The following is a 16,510-nucleotide window of genomic DNA, read 5'->3' as shown; positions in this document are numbered from 1 at the left end:
ACTAGAGCAAATCGTACAGAAGCTGTGTGAAAGTCTATTGTAACACCCGGGGAAGAATGGCGAGCTGAGAAACGGAGAACAGTGAAGACCCATCTGTACTACTGGGAGCTAAACTTCATGGGTGACTCAGCTGGGATGTCCTACTCTTGCCCCAACAGATAAATGCCCTCTGGCTGTGCCCTTGCAGGCTGACTGGCCTTACATCTAGGGGCTCCCTCGCCTCTAGCTTCTGGTTGGTTCTACAAATGAGGACCCTTGACAGAGATGGGAGGGATGGAAGTAAAGCCAGGCATTACCCTTGACTATCTCCCTGCAAGGTCCCCAAAGGTCACGGCTCCTCTCTCGGGCTCCTGCTTTCCACGATTCTCCCGCTATGTACGCCAGTCCTGTGGTCCTCCTCTCCCTGCCTGCATCTGTGATATCAGTACCTGTTATCCCAGTTCAAATGCTGCTGGAACCCTAACACATTCTGCAGGAGTCCTCCCACTTGTCCCTCTGCTCGTGATGACGTTGTCCACTCCTAAACTTGGTTTGTTTGCTCTTCTTTCTCTAAAGTAAGGATTCCTGGCTCTTCCATGAAGTTCAGGTAGTGCACGAATCATTAACACAAGAAAATGTTCTTGTTCACTCCATTTCCTTAAAAGCATGACTACTGTCCACAATCACAAGAGAGACACCAAAAGTAAGTAAAATAAGGACATAGCTTTATTTCTCTACAAGGCAGTAAGTACACTGTTATCTCCAAGTTCAGTGCCATACATCTTGCACCAAATATTCTTAAGGCAGCCACTGACTATCAACCTTAGTCTCTTGACCCCAGCTGCAAACACAGGCTCTGTATGGAAGTTCTGAGACCATATACTCAGAAACCAGGAAGAACGCTGACCAAACACATAACCCCTGAAGTAAAGAACAGTGGGTGAACTCAAAACAGAACATAGGACATCAACAACACGGATCTCCCAAAAGAAGTGCAACGCATGCTCTTATAAACCAACAATAACAAAAAAAAAAAAAAAAAACCAACAACAACAACAAATGCAAAATCTCCCAAACAAGTTTTCCAATGTATTACAAAAGGGGAAGAAAAAGTACATATATATATATAAAAAATAAAAAGTTTGAAATACTAGTGCATAGTCAATTACCTAACACCAAGTATCTTTTCTTTCCATCCAAAGCTCTACTGCCCCTCTGATACTAGCAGCATGTCTACAGGCTAAAACCATAGCAGCAAAACACATTTTTTTCATTTGGCATTTACAAAATTAAATTACTGAATAAAAATATAATTTTTTATAAAACTATTTCATACAGTAATAATTTTTAAAGCAAGCTAACAAAAAAACTCATAAAATGGTTTAGTACAATAAATGTACCTCCAATGTTATTAACCATAAATGAGCATTTACAATCTTGATTAATGATCCCATGGTATTAAGCCAACATTTACAGTAATGCATTGTGTTTAGTGATTGAGAAAAGTGATATATTGGAGTACCTTTTTTTTTGTGTGTATAAAATTTCAAAAACCTCATCACAGGAAAAAATACTGGTCTGTTGGTCCTCTAAAATACAGATAAATCATTTTATGTTTTAAAAAAATCTGCATTAAGATATTAACAACTGACTACAATTCATTACCTAATAATTTAGGTAAGACTGTTATTTATTCATTTAAAAAAAAATCCTTTTAGTTGGGTGAAATCCCATAAGATTTCACCCACCTAAATGCACTTGGTGCTGCTCTCAACTGTTGTACCACAACAAAAAATAGCTCTTCTCCCACTCGTGAAAAGTCTCATGGAGAGGAATGATATCTCCCAAGTCAACTTGAAGTGTTCTGAAAACCATAATGCTTGTCTAGAAACGTCTCACATGACCAGAGTCCGGGTTGAGAAGGCATTCACATATTTTCGAGCCTGACCAGAAGCCGTCATCTGATCTTCCGTCTTTCCACAGGACGCAGCTTCCCAGGCGCCACCACAGGGCTAATGAGGACAAAGAGGCCAAGGGCCAGGTTAGACAGGAGAGCCGTACTTCCGCCCCCAAAGGATTCCCAGTGCCGGCAAGGCCAGCAGAGGGAATTCCGACCTCCCGATGGCAAGAGCAGATCCCAGGGAGCCTTTGTCAGATAAGATCTGAACTCTCTGACGACCACTGGGACTCCAGCGTTCTGAAGTGATATTAATGATTAGAAATCTTTAATTGCTAAGAGAGGAAGCCCCACCTCAGACAAGAGCAGAAGCTACAGATGCACCTTCGCCCCTGAGCGCCTTTGGTCGACTAGAGCGAGTTTTACAAAGTTGGAGACAGGAATGGGCATAATCCTCCCAGATGCCTGCGGTGTCCCTGGGCACGTACTCATCATACAAACCGGGGGGCTTCAGTTCTCTGAGGGAAGAAGCTCCCACAGGTGCTGGAACCGATTCATACTTACTGTATATATTGTATCACTACTATATATTTTGTATTATCAAGGAAGTATCAGTTAATTTAGCAATCTCTGTTCACCAGGATAGACGCGCTGCGGGGCGCCTGGGTGGCACAGCGGTTAAGCGTCTGCCTTCGGCTCAGGGCGTGATCCCGGCGTTATGGGATCGAGCCCCACATCAGGCTCCTCCACCATGAGCCTGCTTCTTCCTCTCCCACTCCCCCTGCTGTGTTCCCTCTCTTGCTGGCTGTCTCTATCTCTGTTGAATAAATAAATAAAATCTTTAAAAAAAAAAAAAAAAAAAGGATAGACGCGCTGGAAGATGCTGATGAACTAACATCTACTAGGCAGCATCGACATCCCGGTCCGCTGTGTGACATGTCCCAGTCACGAGCTCAAAGACCTGGCACAAGCGCCCTGAGGGGAGGTTCCTTCTCTCTTCAAACAGGCAGGAAATGGAGACTCAGAGAGTGGACATAACCTGCCCAAAGCCCCTCTGAGGGTGAGGAGTGGAGTGGCTTTGGACCCAAGTTTGTCTTCTGCACAGTCCGAGGCCCTGCCTTCCCTCCATACTGCTTCCAACTGAAATATGTACTGTTTTGTTCAACTTCATTCCCAAAAGGATTTATGATGCTCACAAAATAAATATAATAGGATTAAACAGTGGACGAAGCAGGGTCATGGGGAAATATGGAAAAAATAAATAACATGATGATAGGGTGATATTTGTACGTAAAACATTTGTCACAAATTCCAGTGTGTCAGCTAGGTGTAAGCCTCAAGCCTGTCTCTGAGCTCTAGCAACCAATGCAAAGGGGGACACAGAAACATAAGCAGATTTGGGGTCTGTGAGCTCAAAACTAAACCAGTGGGTTAGTAAAAGCACAACTCTTCCTGGTATGGACACCCAAGAGGGATTTTTCCATGGGACAAAGGAAGAAGCCAAGAAAGGCCTCTGCTTTCTAGAGCCTCCAGTACCCAGTAGGGGATAAAGTGAAACACGTGGGAACCAGGCAGGGTGACAAGAGGCAGTGTGGGAGGTTCGTGGGGCTGTGCCCAGGTGAAGGGGGGATGGCACACTGAGACATTGTCAGGGAAAGGACAAGAAAAGGCAGACTTAGATGGGCAGGTGAGAAAGAAGGAGTGTACCCTGGGCGGAGAAATAGCACAAAAGAACCGGGAAGCTGCAATTTGTACACTGCTTGTGGGAGGGACCACAAGAAAGGAAGAGATCTGGTGGATTTGGGGACAACATTTAGCAAGTGTCACCGTGTGCCAGCCATGCTTCCAAGTGTTTTCCGTCTTTCATCTCGCGTAATCCTCACACAGAATACCGGAGGCACAGGGACAGGCCAGTGTACCTGTTTTGCAGACTGGCCAATGGTAAAGGAAGAGCGAATGTAGGCAACATCCTCAAGGTATCCAGGTAAGAAGTGATGAAGCCAGGCTGAGTTCAGGCCCTCGTGAGTGTAGGACGCTACTTCCATTAGCGTCCTTAACAGTGGAAAACTGTGGATTCAGCTCAACGAGGTCTTGGATTGCAGGAAGAAACGTTTAGATGGCGGCGGGGGGTGGGGGGGGGGTCAAAGTCATTAGGCTTTGAAGCAAAGAGGAATCATTCTCAATGAACATGGCTTTTGTAGGGTGATGGGGTGTCCTAGCCCAGTGGCTGGAACAAAGTGTCAGTGACAGAAGGCTTACGGTGCCATGTTTCTAACTTGGAAGCTTGCACAGGACACAAAGCGGGTTTCCTGGCTCCTGCCCCATATGCCTTGCAGTCTCATCACTAATGCAAAGGGCATCGTCCAAGTTTACACATGTTTGCTCTGGAGGCTCAGACGCTCAACATGTAACCTGAAATACTACATAGCAAGATGGATTATCATAATATTCTCCTGGAGCTGTGTATCACCAAGATGACAGCTGTTTGTTTGGGGCCGACTTCTGCCACTGGGTCACATTTAATCTTTTCCTAAACAAAATCACCAGGGTAGTTATGGTATTTCTTTGAAATAGTTCTGAATAAATGATGTTTCTCCAGGTTCAAGCAAGCAGATTAAATACGCATGTTTCTCTGGTGTATATCTATCCACACAAATTCCGTATTTCAATTAAGTTAGCTGCTTACATGTTGTTGCTAAATTTTTCAGCGCCACGCTGAAACACCAAATTGACGCACGAAGCCCAATTAAAAAAATAAAAGTTGATGTTACCGTTTCAATGACTGAGCTGGAATCTCTTGTCCCTGTGGCAGTGTGACCTGTCACTACTCGGGAGTGACGAGGGAAATAGGCCAGACGTCTGCACGAAGGACTGTGCAGTGCTCAGAACCAAGTACACGGTCTCACAGAAATGAGTGACTAAAAAGGCAGCAGAAGGAAATACCAACATCTTCTATGTAAATCCCAAATCACATAAAGATACACACAAAACCCCAAAATACCTATTTTGAGAGAATCCGTACAAACAGATGGAGGGGAAAGGGGAATGAAGGTGAGGTGGGAGAGAAAAGTGAGAAGCAGGGGCAAATGCTTCTATTTTTCTCTGGTTAAGAATTTTTCTACTTAATACTACTCAGCCATCAAAAAAACAAAAGAAAGAAAGAAAGAAAGAAATCTTGCCATTGGCAATGATGAGAATGGAACTAGAGGGTATTATGCTAAGTGAAATAAGTCAATCAGAGAAAGACAATCATCATATGATCTCACTCACAGGTGGGATTTAAGAAATGAAACAGAGGATCATGGGGAAGAGAGGAAAAAATAAAAGATGAAAGCAGAGAGAGAGACAAACCATAAGAGACTCTTTAATCATAGGGAAAAAACCAAGGGTTGCTGGAGGGGCAGGGGTAGGGGATGGAGTAACTGGGGGCTGAACATTAAGAAGGGCACGTGATGGATCACTGACCTCTACGTCTCAAACTAATAATACATTATATGTTAATTAATTGAATTTAAATTTAAAAAATAAAAAAAGAATTTTTCTACTTAGCTGTGCTTCAATTAATATGACTTACTTTTCTAAGCGTGTAAATTATATATCTTAAAATACAATGGGAAAACAATCTCTTGCTTGCTTTTACCATGTCTCTTGGTAAAAGTTAAGTTCTGACCCTTGGCCATACAGTACTTAACTTAATTCAGGATTCCCAGAATCTGTTCAGGAGAATTGAATACCGAGTAGTACCAGTTTCATATATTCTTAACTTGAAATGTGACTGTTCTTACTGGATCTCTTATGTGGCTCACCACTTATTCACATTTGGCTCTTTCTCCAGGACCGGATATTTAAAACAAGGTCAATATTAAAAAGGTACCATATATTTTAAATTAGTATTTTAAGGAAACTTTTCAAACAGTCAGCTTTTCCTAAGTCAAAACAGAATTTTCCAAGAAAACAAATTGAATTCCAGAAAATGGAGCATCTCAGGGGCATATAAGCCCTGAGGCTCAGAGCCTGGGGAGGGCAAGGTGGTTGGAACACCAGAATCTCCCAGTGCAGACAAACACCAGGACACAGTAGCCACTGCGTGTAGAATAGAAAGGCCAGTGGGCAGCATGAGTGGGCAGCTCCTTTGCTGCAGGTGTGAGTACTTCTCACAACAATGAATGAAAAAACTGCTCGGGGCAGACACAGACTGACCGGGTGAGAGTAAAGGAAGAGCAGAAGGCCAAGTACTCAGGTAAGAGAAGTGCTCAGGTCCAACAGCTGAAATGACAGTGGCCTCCTCTTTTGCAAGTTTCTTCTCTCTCCTTACCTTGAAGCCCTGGGGCCCTCGGCCAACTTTTCAAGCAAACAGAAGAGTTTTGACAAAGGGGGATTAAATGTCTTTGTGCTAGAAGAATATTTTTTTAATACTGTCATATATATCTTTGTGCCTCCTTGTTCCTTCTTAAATTTTAGTTTCATTTACACTAAAGAACTGATAAGAATTATGGATTTCTGCACATGAATTCTCATGCTAATGCAGACCTGTCACTCTAAGGCTAATTCATTTCAGCATTAATAATCCTTCTGCACACCCTTCGCCTCTTGCCTGAGAGTCACCTTGTTTATCCTCTAATGTGCCTTTAATTGCCCCCAGGGCAGAAGTGAACTGTAAACAGACTGTCAAAGCTTTGACTGGGATATCCTGCTAAGGCACTTTAAATAAATACTTGGATCCTTTGTGGAAAACAGAAGAAATAAAATGAGACAAGACCATGTCCACAGGTGGTTTTCTGTCAGAATTAGATTATCTTCTCATTTTCATTTAGAGTACAGTTTTTCATCATGCTGAACAACTGCTATGGTTATTATATTCATACTGAGACTTCACGCGATAGCTGAGGTCAAAAACCTTGGCATGGTAAGTGCTTTCCAATTCGTAGACCTAATAAAAAGTTTTCATCCGTCATAAAAAAATGATTTTGTAAAACCAAAGCAACTCATGAGACGGTACTGTATTTTTCTTTTGTTCTGTTTTTAAATAATAAACAGGTGTCCTAACGAGTAAGAATAAGAATTATCTGATTAGTCTATTTAACCTATCTGAAGAAAATACTCTGGACTAAAATTCTAAAAGTCAGAATTCCTTCCCCAAAGGGCACCTTTTAAAGATGTATCAATTATAAGAAATAATGTAAAAATCTTGAAAACTGTGGAGTCTTGAAAGTCAGGGATCGACCGGAGATGAAACGTCACTAAGGTAAGATCAATAGCCAACTTCTCTCACACATGAATGCCTCCCCATGTCTGCGCAAAATAGTGAAATGACCTCAACTTCAGGTTTTTTAACTTCTCATAGAAAAGACACTTACAAGTTAGGGAATTAAAGGTCCAGACAGTGATTGGAAGTCTCCCCATCCACCAATGCCTTCACTGCCCACCCAAGTCTAAGTTAACTGTTGCTAATGTGGCCAGAATTTTTCCCAGTTTGGAGTTTGTCCCAGATGTCTCCAGGGGTCTCTCTCCATCTTACATGTTTATAGACTTTACCAACAGTTTATATCACATAGCCTAGAGTGTCACATATTAGTTCAGACTATTAAGGTTAAGACAAGTGCCAAATTGCTCTAAAGCAATTCTATCTTTGCTGGCCTGAGGAAGAGTCAACATCATAGTGTTTACCAAGGCGAACCCAACAAAAAATCCATACCTTGTAATGTCTGGGGCAGGGCATTCTGAATTTGACCTTGATCTCCTTTCCCCCCATCATTCAGCCTTTCCTACTTCAACCCAAAAGCTGTACATGGCAAACTTGCTTAGTTTAGAACCTATATTGAAAGCAGGTCGCTGAGATACTACCAACGGCTATGTGAATTCTTGCTGGGGCAAGTGGAAAAATGTGACCCAAGGGAGAACCAAATGAGTATAGAGGTATCCAAGGGAGCCAGTCAACAATAGCACACTACATTAAGAAATGTCTGGAAAGACCTATGTCACATGTAGACAGATTGTTTTCCATGTCTGTTGACATGCCAACACAAGCAGCAGAAAAACAGAGAAAAGCAGTACATCTGTTGTTTCATTTCCATCATGCCAAAGGTAGATCTGACTACCTTTATTTCAGGAATCAGTTGAGTCAGCTATCTCTTTGGGTGACCCACTGACACAGTTCTGCAAGAGTGGAACAGGGAATGAGAAAGAACGTGCTAGAGGAAATAGTACACCACACGGCAAGAAGCCCTGGCCATAGGCGAGGCCTCCTTGCCGGTCTTTCTGACAGAGACTGTGTACAGCCTTTGCCTAATAATAGATACCACCAATGTACATGGGCCACTGTGCTGCCATTTTGAAAGCAATGTTATCTCTATTTCATCTTCCTACCAACCTTGTATGATGAGTGGAGGATGGACTATAGTCTTAAACTTAGAGACAAGAGCATTTTGGTCTGAAGAGGTTAATGAATTAGGATCACGTGATCAGACAATGGCGGGAGTCTAGACTAGAACCCAGGCTCCTGTTGTCTGCCTGCTAGTTTATTGTGCTCTTCAGCAATGCCAATCATACAAAAAGGGTTTGCTCTATTTTTTAAAAAAATTCACGAACAGTTCATATAAAGATAGGAGCAATCAAAAACACATGGAACTGAAAAAAAGCGAGTCTCATCTGCTTGCAATAATATTTTAAGATTCCTCAATGCTGTGCAAATATGTTTAAATAATAATGGCCTGAGAAATTCACTTAAATTAGATTCACTGTTTTACAAAAGTAAGGCCATGACAACCCAAGTCAGGAAATTAAAATTTAAGGCTGTCATTCTGTGGTTAGAAAAAAGAGGAAAGTGAGTGAGTAAAAAAGCATATGAACACATCTTTTACACTTGGGTTTTAAATAGGACTAAAAGGAAATTATAATTTAAGAGAAAAATACAGAAGTTCACAAGGCTTATAACTTATGTACAGTTTTGGATCTGCCAATGAAAATGTTTACCTCCAGAAATGTCCATTAGCATAATATATTTATTTCAAAATGTAAAGCTAATTGAAAGCATACTGAAGAAAACACACAGCTCTTTTCCTTGCTGAGGAGGGCGTTTTGTGCGCACTTGTGCGTGTGCGTGCTGGCGTGTGTGGGCCTCAGGCTCTTTCAGGGTAACTTTTGAATAGTGTTCTACCATGAATCTCTTTCCTATCCCAAACTGTAAGCTTTCTAAACTGAACTTTATTTCCCCAGATTTGATAATTTTATCATTTTCTAGACTCCATCCTCTACCCCCACACAATGTGAGAAAAAATGTTGCAACTGCCCAATGTGAAAATCTTACATATTCTAAGCTACATGAAAGACACAAATATCAAAAATATCTCAGAACATTTTTATTATGAGTCCCTGTTAACTGGTACAATTTAAAACTAAAGCACCTTTAAAAAGAAAAAGGAAATCCAACACTTACAAGATTGTGCAGCTGCCCCAAATTCCTTTTGGAAGGAGACTGAGCATAAAAAAATTTAAAAACAAATAGAACATTTGTGCCTAATGGATAATAGAGCCTCGATGTAAGCATTATAGTTTATGGATTGTAACTCAGAGTTCTGAGTTGTTAAAATTCACTGCTTCTCAATGACAACCCACATAACACATGGACATACTTAGCACCCTGATTTTGGTCTCTACATACCGTTTCCCACTAAAAGGATCATTTTGGGGAAATGGTTAATTCCAGGAAGAGAGGAAGGAAATATGACTACTAAGTCAAAGCAATATAAATTAAATGAAATTGAAAATTCTGTTCCTCAGTGGCACTAGCCACGTTTCAAGTGCTCTAGCCACATATGACTAGGTGGTCATCACATCGGACAGCTGCACATTAGGCATTTCCATCACTGCAGTAGTTCTACTGGACAGCATTGGTCTAGAGATTAAAAGAGACTTAAGAGACTTAACAACAAAATGCACTAGTGAAACTATTTCATTTCTGATCATAAAAATAAGAAGATTCTTGTTTGGATTAATGGGAAACTTAAATACAGCCTGAGAATTAGAATATTAAGGAATTACTGTAAATAACAATATGTGATGACAGTATTAGGTCACATAGAAAAAATCTTTATTTTTAGAGATACATCTGGAAGTACATAAACGAATAAACGTCATATTGTCTGAAATTTTAACATGCTTCGTAAAAAATAGATGAAGTAAATATGGCAAAATGTTAATAATTGTTAAATCTAAATCAAAATGTTTTCTATAATTCTATGTATGTGTGAAACTTGTCATAATAAAATGTTAAACTCATAGCTTCTTGCATTTCTAGTTTTAGAATATCAAATGTAATTTATACATATTTTTGTATAATTGTGTGCATTTCTATGTACACTAGAGGCTAGAACCATACAGGTCCAGTATTTTGGCCTCAAAAATACTAAGTGCTCTGCCTAAAGTGTTATTGCCATAATTAAGCCAGGGATGATTAAAACTGAAATGACAGAACACGGAATTACTGTAGTCTTCAATAAACTCTTCTGGTACCTAAGTTATTTAGACTACTGGGTGGCTAGACAATCAATTGCCCTATACAAGCAGCAGATATTTTATATTTTAGAAGTATCAAATTTAAAAATATTTTAGGAAGCATACTTAGTTGTTCTAATTAAAAGCACTATGATAAAAATATACAGACTATTTGGCTAAAATCCCATTAAAAATTTGATTTATTATAAGCACAAGGTACAAAAGCTATAGGTTATATAAAGTATTCTTAAGCTGAAAGGCCAGATCAAGTATGATAAAGTATTATGTCCTAAACAAACAGTTACAAAATTGCATAAAAACCTATGTAAATATTGCTGAATCAGGACTATATGAAATATAAGCAATATATGTTTAAACACTGAGATTCATTTGATGAATTTCTAATATTCACCACAGAAGTTTAAAACATTTTAGAAATCACGTATTTCTATGGTATCAGAAGCTAGAGCTCCATGGCACAAAATAATGGAAATACTTGGCGTGTATATTCATTCGTTCAATGAGTATTTCTTAAAATGAATTAGTTACCTATTATAGCAGGTTATTAAGATATATTTAAGCAGTATAAACCAGCTATCCATATAGTGAAGATAGAAGCATTGACTCTAAAATTAACTTCTGGATCTCAATTATTTTATTTAGTAGAATTGACAAATAACTGCTTTTACGGCAGGATGTATGTGAATGGCTTAATCCCAACATACGGATATTAGAATCTGGATAGTGCCAAATACGACTCCTTTATATGGTAGAAAATATAGATTAATAAAACAGGGCACTACTTAATTTTGAGTCTCAAAGATAACTGATATTCCCGTTAAATATATAGATATATTGACAATAAAGTTCCATACTGATCATTTTTAAAAAAAATACAATAGCATGTAAGATAAACAAATTTGACAACTTGCCAATTTTATATAACATATATTTTATATCAGTACCATGTTCAGCTCTAATGGTTTTGGCCAAACACTATTCGGTTAGACCAAAAGCTTTTAGGATTGGATTCAATTTTAGGAAAGTAACCAGGGGTTTTCAACTTATGTAATGATAGCTACTTACGTCATGAAAACTGTCCTCAAATATACTTACATGTTTGCTTTTCGAAATTCAGAATGTCCTTTTTCTATACTACTGTAAATACAGGTTATAGACTAGGTTATAAAATATATGTAAGATTTACTCTAGCTTACTGTACTAACAGCAATAGTCAACTTCTAGGCTCTGGAAACCAAGGGCAAGTATTTAGGAAGAAAGAGGGAAAGAAAAACAAAGAATGCATTGCCTTCTGGAGCCAGGATCAGCGTAGGTAAAATGTTGAAAGAGCTGACCTTTGCTTTGACATCCTTCTAACCTGCTTTCTGTTTCCCCCTTCTGCCTCGATGGAGTTCGTTCTCTTCCTCCTGTCCCAATTCTTGGTGATGCACAGGCCGCCTAAAATCCCATTGGCTTTTTAGGAACACTCCAGAACCCCCCCTTAGCATTGGCTTTCCCTCTTCCGTGTCCTACACTCCAGTCAACAGTCAATCTCTCAGCAAAGCAGTTGAATCAGACAGAGGCCACAGGAAAGCAATCTGATTAATAAACAAAACATGCCTACAGCCCTTCTAGCTGTATTTGTACTACTTAAAAAATAATACCAAATATCACAAATACTTAAAAAGGGGAAGTTTTAAGATTCTCACAATCTAGAGGGAGAAAGCCTACCACAATGATGGGGAAGCCTTTAAGAGGAAAGAAAAAAGACAAGTTCACAAACCGCGCCAACCTATTACCGTGCCTTTAACTCCCTGTACAAATGGCACTTTCCACTTCTGACTCCAGGTTCTCTATACGCTCTAGGGTTTATGAAGTTTCCCTCAGTGGAGCTTAGAGGGATGGCGGGGAGGGCTCTGCAGGTGGCTGGATACCGGGCTATTTAATGTTGGGAACTGCTTTAAATAATTTAGGGGAGTAAATTTGCATTCTTATTTACATTTGGCTCAGGATTCATTTGGAATTTGCTGTATTTCATCAACATTCACCTACTTCAGAGGTATAAGGGAAATCTCTTTGTCAGTAAAACCCAGCACAGATGGGCAGCTATGGCTTAGCCCCACAACACTGGCAGCTGACCATCTTATGCTGATAGTCAAATAGACTGTAATGACTTCCCAATGAGCTAATTTCAAACTTCATTTAAAATCCAAACAGTGCCTGAGTTTTGATGGCTTACAAATTAAGCATAAAAAGTAAAAACTTTTGAAACAAAAAAAGAACTATAGCAATAAACTTTTTATGAAATGTTTAAGAGCAGAAGAGGGAGATATTGACATGTGTAAGCCATGATGCTGTCCTCGGTCACAGTAAGAAATGTTTCACTTCATCACGCTTTAAAAACCTGCTTAATAAAAACCTGTGCTGTGTCTCATGTGAGTGTCAATAAAGAATGTCAGGAGACTTTTAGACATCAAGAGTTGTTAAAAAGCATCACTTTTCCGTAACTAAAATCTTAAACACACACACATACACACACACACACACACAAAATCCTCCAGGTGACAGTGTTTCAGGGAACAGCTTTTAAGACACCAAAGTTGGAATAGTAATTACCTGCAAGGGACTCGCCAGGGATCTGTTTTTAGGTACTGTAAATGCTTTGAGAACATTGTCTTCATCTTCCGATACTGGCGTCATTAAAACGGAACTTGTAAGAATATTCTAAAGGGAAAGAACAATTTGAAATTTAAATGAGCCTGGAGACTATGAGAGCTGACACAATTTTGACACCGTAGAGAGGAGATTATTATGACGTGATATGCATGAGCAAGAACAAATGCAGGAATCTGCCAGAAATTCTCTTCTCTCTGAGCTTAGAGAAGACCTTAGCTATGCCCCAACCCTAATCCCACCGTGGCAAACTTCGCTAAAACGAAAAGCTTTGGGGTCTGATGTAGTTCTAGGCAGGAGGTGGGCACTCAAAAAAACATCTGCTAAAGAGATTAGTAAATCCATGCTTTTAAAAATGAAAGATTGGGGCACCTGGGTGGCTTGATTTCAGTTCAGGTCATGATCTCAGGGTCATGAGATCAAGCCCTGAGTTGGGCTCTGAGCTCAGCGGGGAGTCTGCTTGGGGTTCTCTCTCTCCCTCTGCCCCTCCTCCTGCTCATACTCTCTCTCTCTAAAATGAAGAAATAAATCTTTTTTAAAAAATAAAAATGAAAGATCTACTTAGCTCTAGAGAAATATTTATTTTGTATATTGGTACCAATATTTTAAAGCTACAAATTAATGGCAGTATAGTATAATGGTTAAGAGCATGGAATTTAGAACTAGGCTTTCTGAGTTCTAACCCAGAACTACCACTTAATTAGCTATATAATCTTAAGCCAGTAAGTAAGCCTCCCTGTGTGTGTTTCCCAGTTGGTATAATGGCAATGATAATGTTACCAACTTTGCAAGGCTGATGTGACGATTCAACGAGGTGATGCATCTAAAGCTCTTAGAATAGTACTTACCCCTTAGTACATACTGAATAAATATTCATAATTGGTATTAGCTCTGATTCTCCATAAGGGACAACCATTCACAAATTATAAACTTTAAAAATGGCGGTAACTAAAAAGAAAGGAGCAATCAAGCCAGGACAAGACATGGAGGAAACACAAATACATATTACTAAGTGAAAGAAGCCAGTGTGAAAAGGCTACACAGTGTATGATTTTAACTATATGAAGTCTTGGAAAAAAGGAACACTATGGAGCCAGTAAAAAGATCAGTGGTTGCCAGGGGCTGGTGGTGGTGGAGGGAAGAATAGGTGAACCACAGAGAATTTTTAGGACAGTGAAACTACTCTGTATGATACTCTAATGGTGGATACATGTCATAAATTTGTCCAAACCCATAGAATGTACGGCACCAACAGCAAACCCTATTACAGACTATGGACTTTGGGTGATGAAGTGTCAGTGGTGTTGGTTCATCAATTGTAACAAAGTTCCCACTCTAGTGGGCGATGTTGACAACGGGGAGGGCTAAGCAGGTGCAGGGAAAGGGGAATGTGGAAAATCTCTGTATCTTCTTCTCAACTTTGCTTTGGACCCAGAACTGCTCTAAAAAATAAACTTTATTTTTAAAAAATGGTGGCAAGCAAAGTAATACAGTAATAAGAACAATAAAGGGCGTCTGCCATGGACACGGATTGGCCTTATGCTAGATGCTGCAGAAAACCAAACAGGAGGCAATGTAACAAGGAGGAAATACTACTTTGGGAAGACAAACAAATTAAAAGAAAATGTAAAATTAATATTCTGCTTTCACAGAAATATGTATTTTCATGCAACACATTTTTTAAGTGCCAGGGGCTCTCAAATCTTAAGAAAACAAATAATGAAGAAAATCTGCATGGAAAAGAAATTATTTCTAATAAACAAAATTTCTATATTCAACATTAATAATCATAAGGAAATAGTCATGCAACGGAGAATATTTAGAAATATGAGGTATTAAATAGTGCTAAAACCACAGGAGCCTCACATGCCACACAGCGAATTCTGTGAGGCGCCAACATCTTATGACATGGGCGTGTACTTACGGGCACATCTGCCACAGGCGATGCCTGTGTGAACAGCTGGGCGTTCAGACTCTCCCCTTCCCAGTGGCTGGAGCAGAAGAAGTTTCCTGCTTTATCCGTTGGAGATTCCACCTAAAAGCAAACAGGAAGTGCTTCGCTGTTTCTAGAACTAGAACTTCCCATGGAACATGGACACTTGAGAGTAAAGTTCTATAAGATGAGTAATATCTGAGGATCTAATGTATAACACATTGACTATAGTTGGTAACCCTGTATTAAATAATTGAAATTGGCTCAGAGAGCAGAACTTAAATGTTCTCACAAAAAATTTTTTAAAAGGGTCAACATGTGAGGTGTTGGATGTGTCCATTCACTCAGTGAGGGAGAATCCTTCCACAATGTATATGGATATCAAATCATCATGTCGTACACTTTAAATATCTTAGAATTTTGTCAATCACATCTCAGTAAAGCCAAAAAAAAAAAAAGAGTAAATTTTGGTCAGTCTCTTAAACATTTATCCTTACATGAAAAAAAATTCCAGAGGCACTATATCTACCTGTTGAAAATGCTTCTTGCCACCCAAGCTAAAACTTTTTTTTTAAGATTTTATTTATTCATTTGAGAGAGAGAGAGAGAGTACAAGCAGGGGGAGAGCTAGAGGGAGAAGCAGACTCCCTGCTGAGCTGGGAGCCCGACTTGGGGCTTGATCCCAGAACCTGCAGTTCATTACCTGAGCCGAAGGCAGATGCTTAACCATCTGAGCCACCCAGGTGCCCCCTCAAGCTAAAACTTCGATCCTTGCAAGTTAGAGTCTTTTTATTTTATACTATGAGTTAGATACTACTATTTTAATTTACATTTCAACTCTCCATGACATCTGAAAATTAAAAATCTTATGTATTGATTATCTATCCATTTGTGTATTGGTGATAAAAAATGGACAGTAAAGAGGTGCCAGCATGGCTCAGCCGATTGAGCATTCATCCCTTGATCCCAGCTCAGGTCTTGATCTCAGGAGTTTGAGTTCAAGCCTGCACTGGGCTCCATGCTGGGCATGAAGCCTACTTAAAAAAAACAAACAAACAAAAACAAAAAGGACAGTAAAAAGCTTCCCTCTCTTTCCTTTAACCTCTCTAACACATTTTCTGTTCAAACATGAAGCAAGTAGGGGTGGCCTGGCCTCCCAAACGAAACGTGCCATGCCTACTACAGCCTGGTAGTACCTCTTAGCCGAATCTTGTAGGAAGATCTTGTATGAAAAGTGGTGTTGTCACCCAGTACTGATGCCAGACACAGAAAGCTGCCCACAAAGAACAGAGGCAGCAGGATTCACATCTTATTCCTTCCAAAGGATCTCATGTTTACCTCTTGTTTGATCTTTTTCAGCAAAGGTGGTCCATTTTCTTGAAACTCGGCCACCATTCCAGGTTCGTCCGATTCCTGCTTGATCACATCCTGTAGGTCTTCTACTAGATGAGATGGTGTCTGAGGCTGAAAGGAAGAGTGGGTATGTTCACATCAGAGGACAACTTCTGTCTGTGCTAATCAACCAGCTGACCTCA

General features: G+C 39.8%; 1 protein-coding gene across 2 annotated transcripts in view; it reads right to left on the bottom strand.

Annotated features, from left to right (window-relative positions):
• Positions 1 to 683: 683 nt before the first annotated feature.
• The window catches only part of MYB (MYB proto-oncogene, transcription factor), a 34,271-nt gene continuing 18,444 nt past the window's right edge, over positions 684 to 16,510 (bottom strand). For both annotated transcript variants that reach the window (XM_002915076.4, XM_002915078.4), the window contains 4 exons: positions 16,314 to 16,439; positions 14,967 to 15,077; positions 12,986 to 13,093; positions 684 to 1,991 (listed from right to left, as the gene is read on the bottom strand). In XM_002915076.4, coding sequence (XP_002915122.1) covers positions 1,875 to 1,991; positions 12,986 to 13,093; positions 14,967 to 15,077; positions 16,314 to 16,439 — 462 coding nt within the window. In that variant the 3' untranslated portion in view covers positions 684 to 1,874. The remainder of the gene's footprint in view (positions 1,992 to 12,985; positions 13,094 to 14,966; positions 15,078 to 16,313; positions 16,440 to 16,510) is intronic.

The sequence above is a fragment of the Ailuropoda melanoleuca genome, chromosome 10 (genome assembly GCF_002007445.2).
Source record: "Ailuropoda melanoleuca isolate Jingjing chromosome 10, ASM200744v2, whole genome shotgun sequence".
Lineage (NCBI taxonomy): Eukaryota > Metazoa > Chordata > Mammalia > Carnivora > Ursidae > Ailuropoda > Ailuropoda melanoleuca.
Note: the sequence above shows the minus strand (reverse complement) of the source record. Positions and strands in the feature narration are given on the sequence as shown.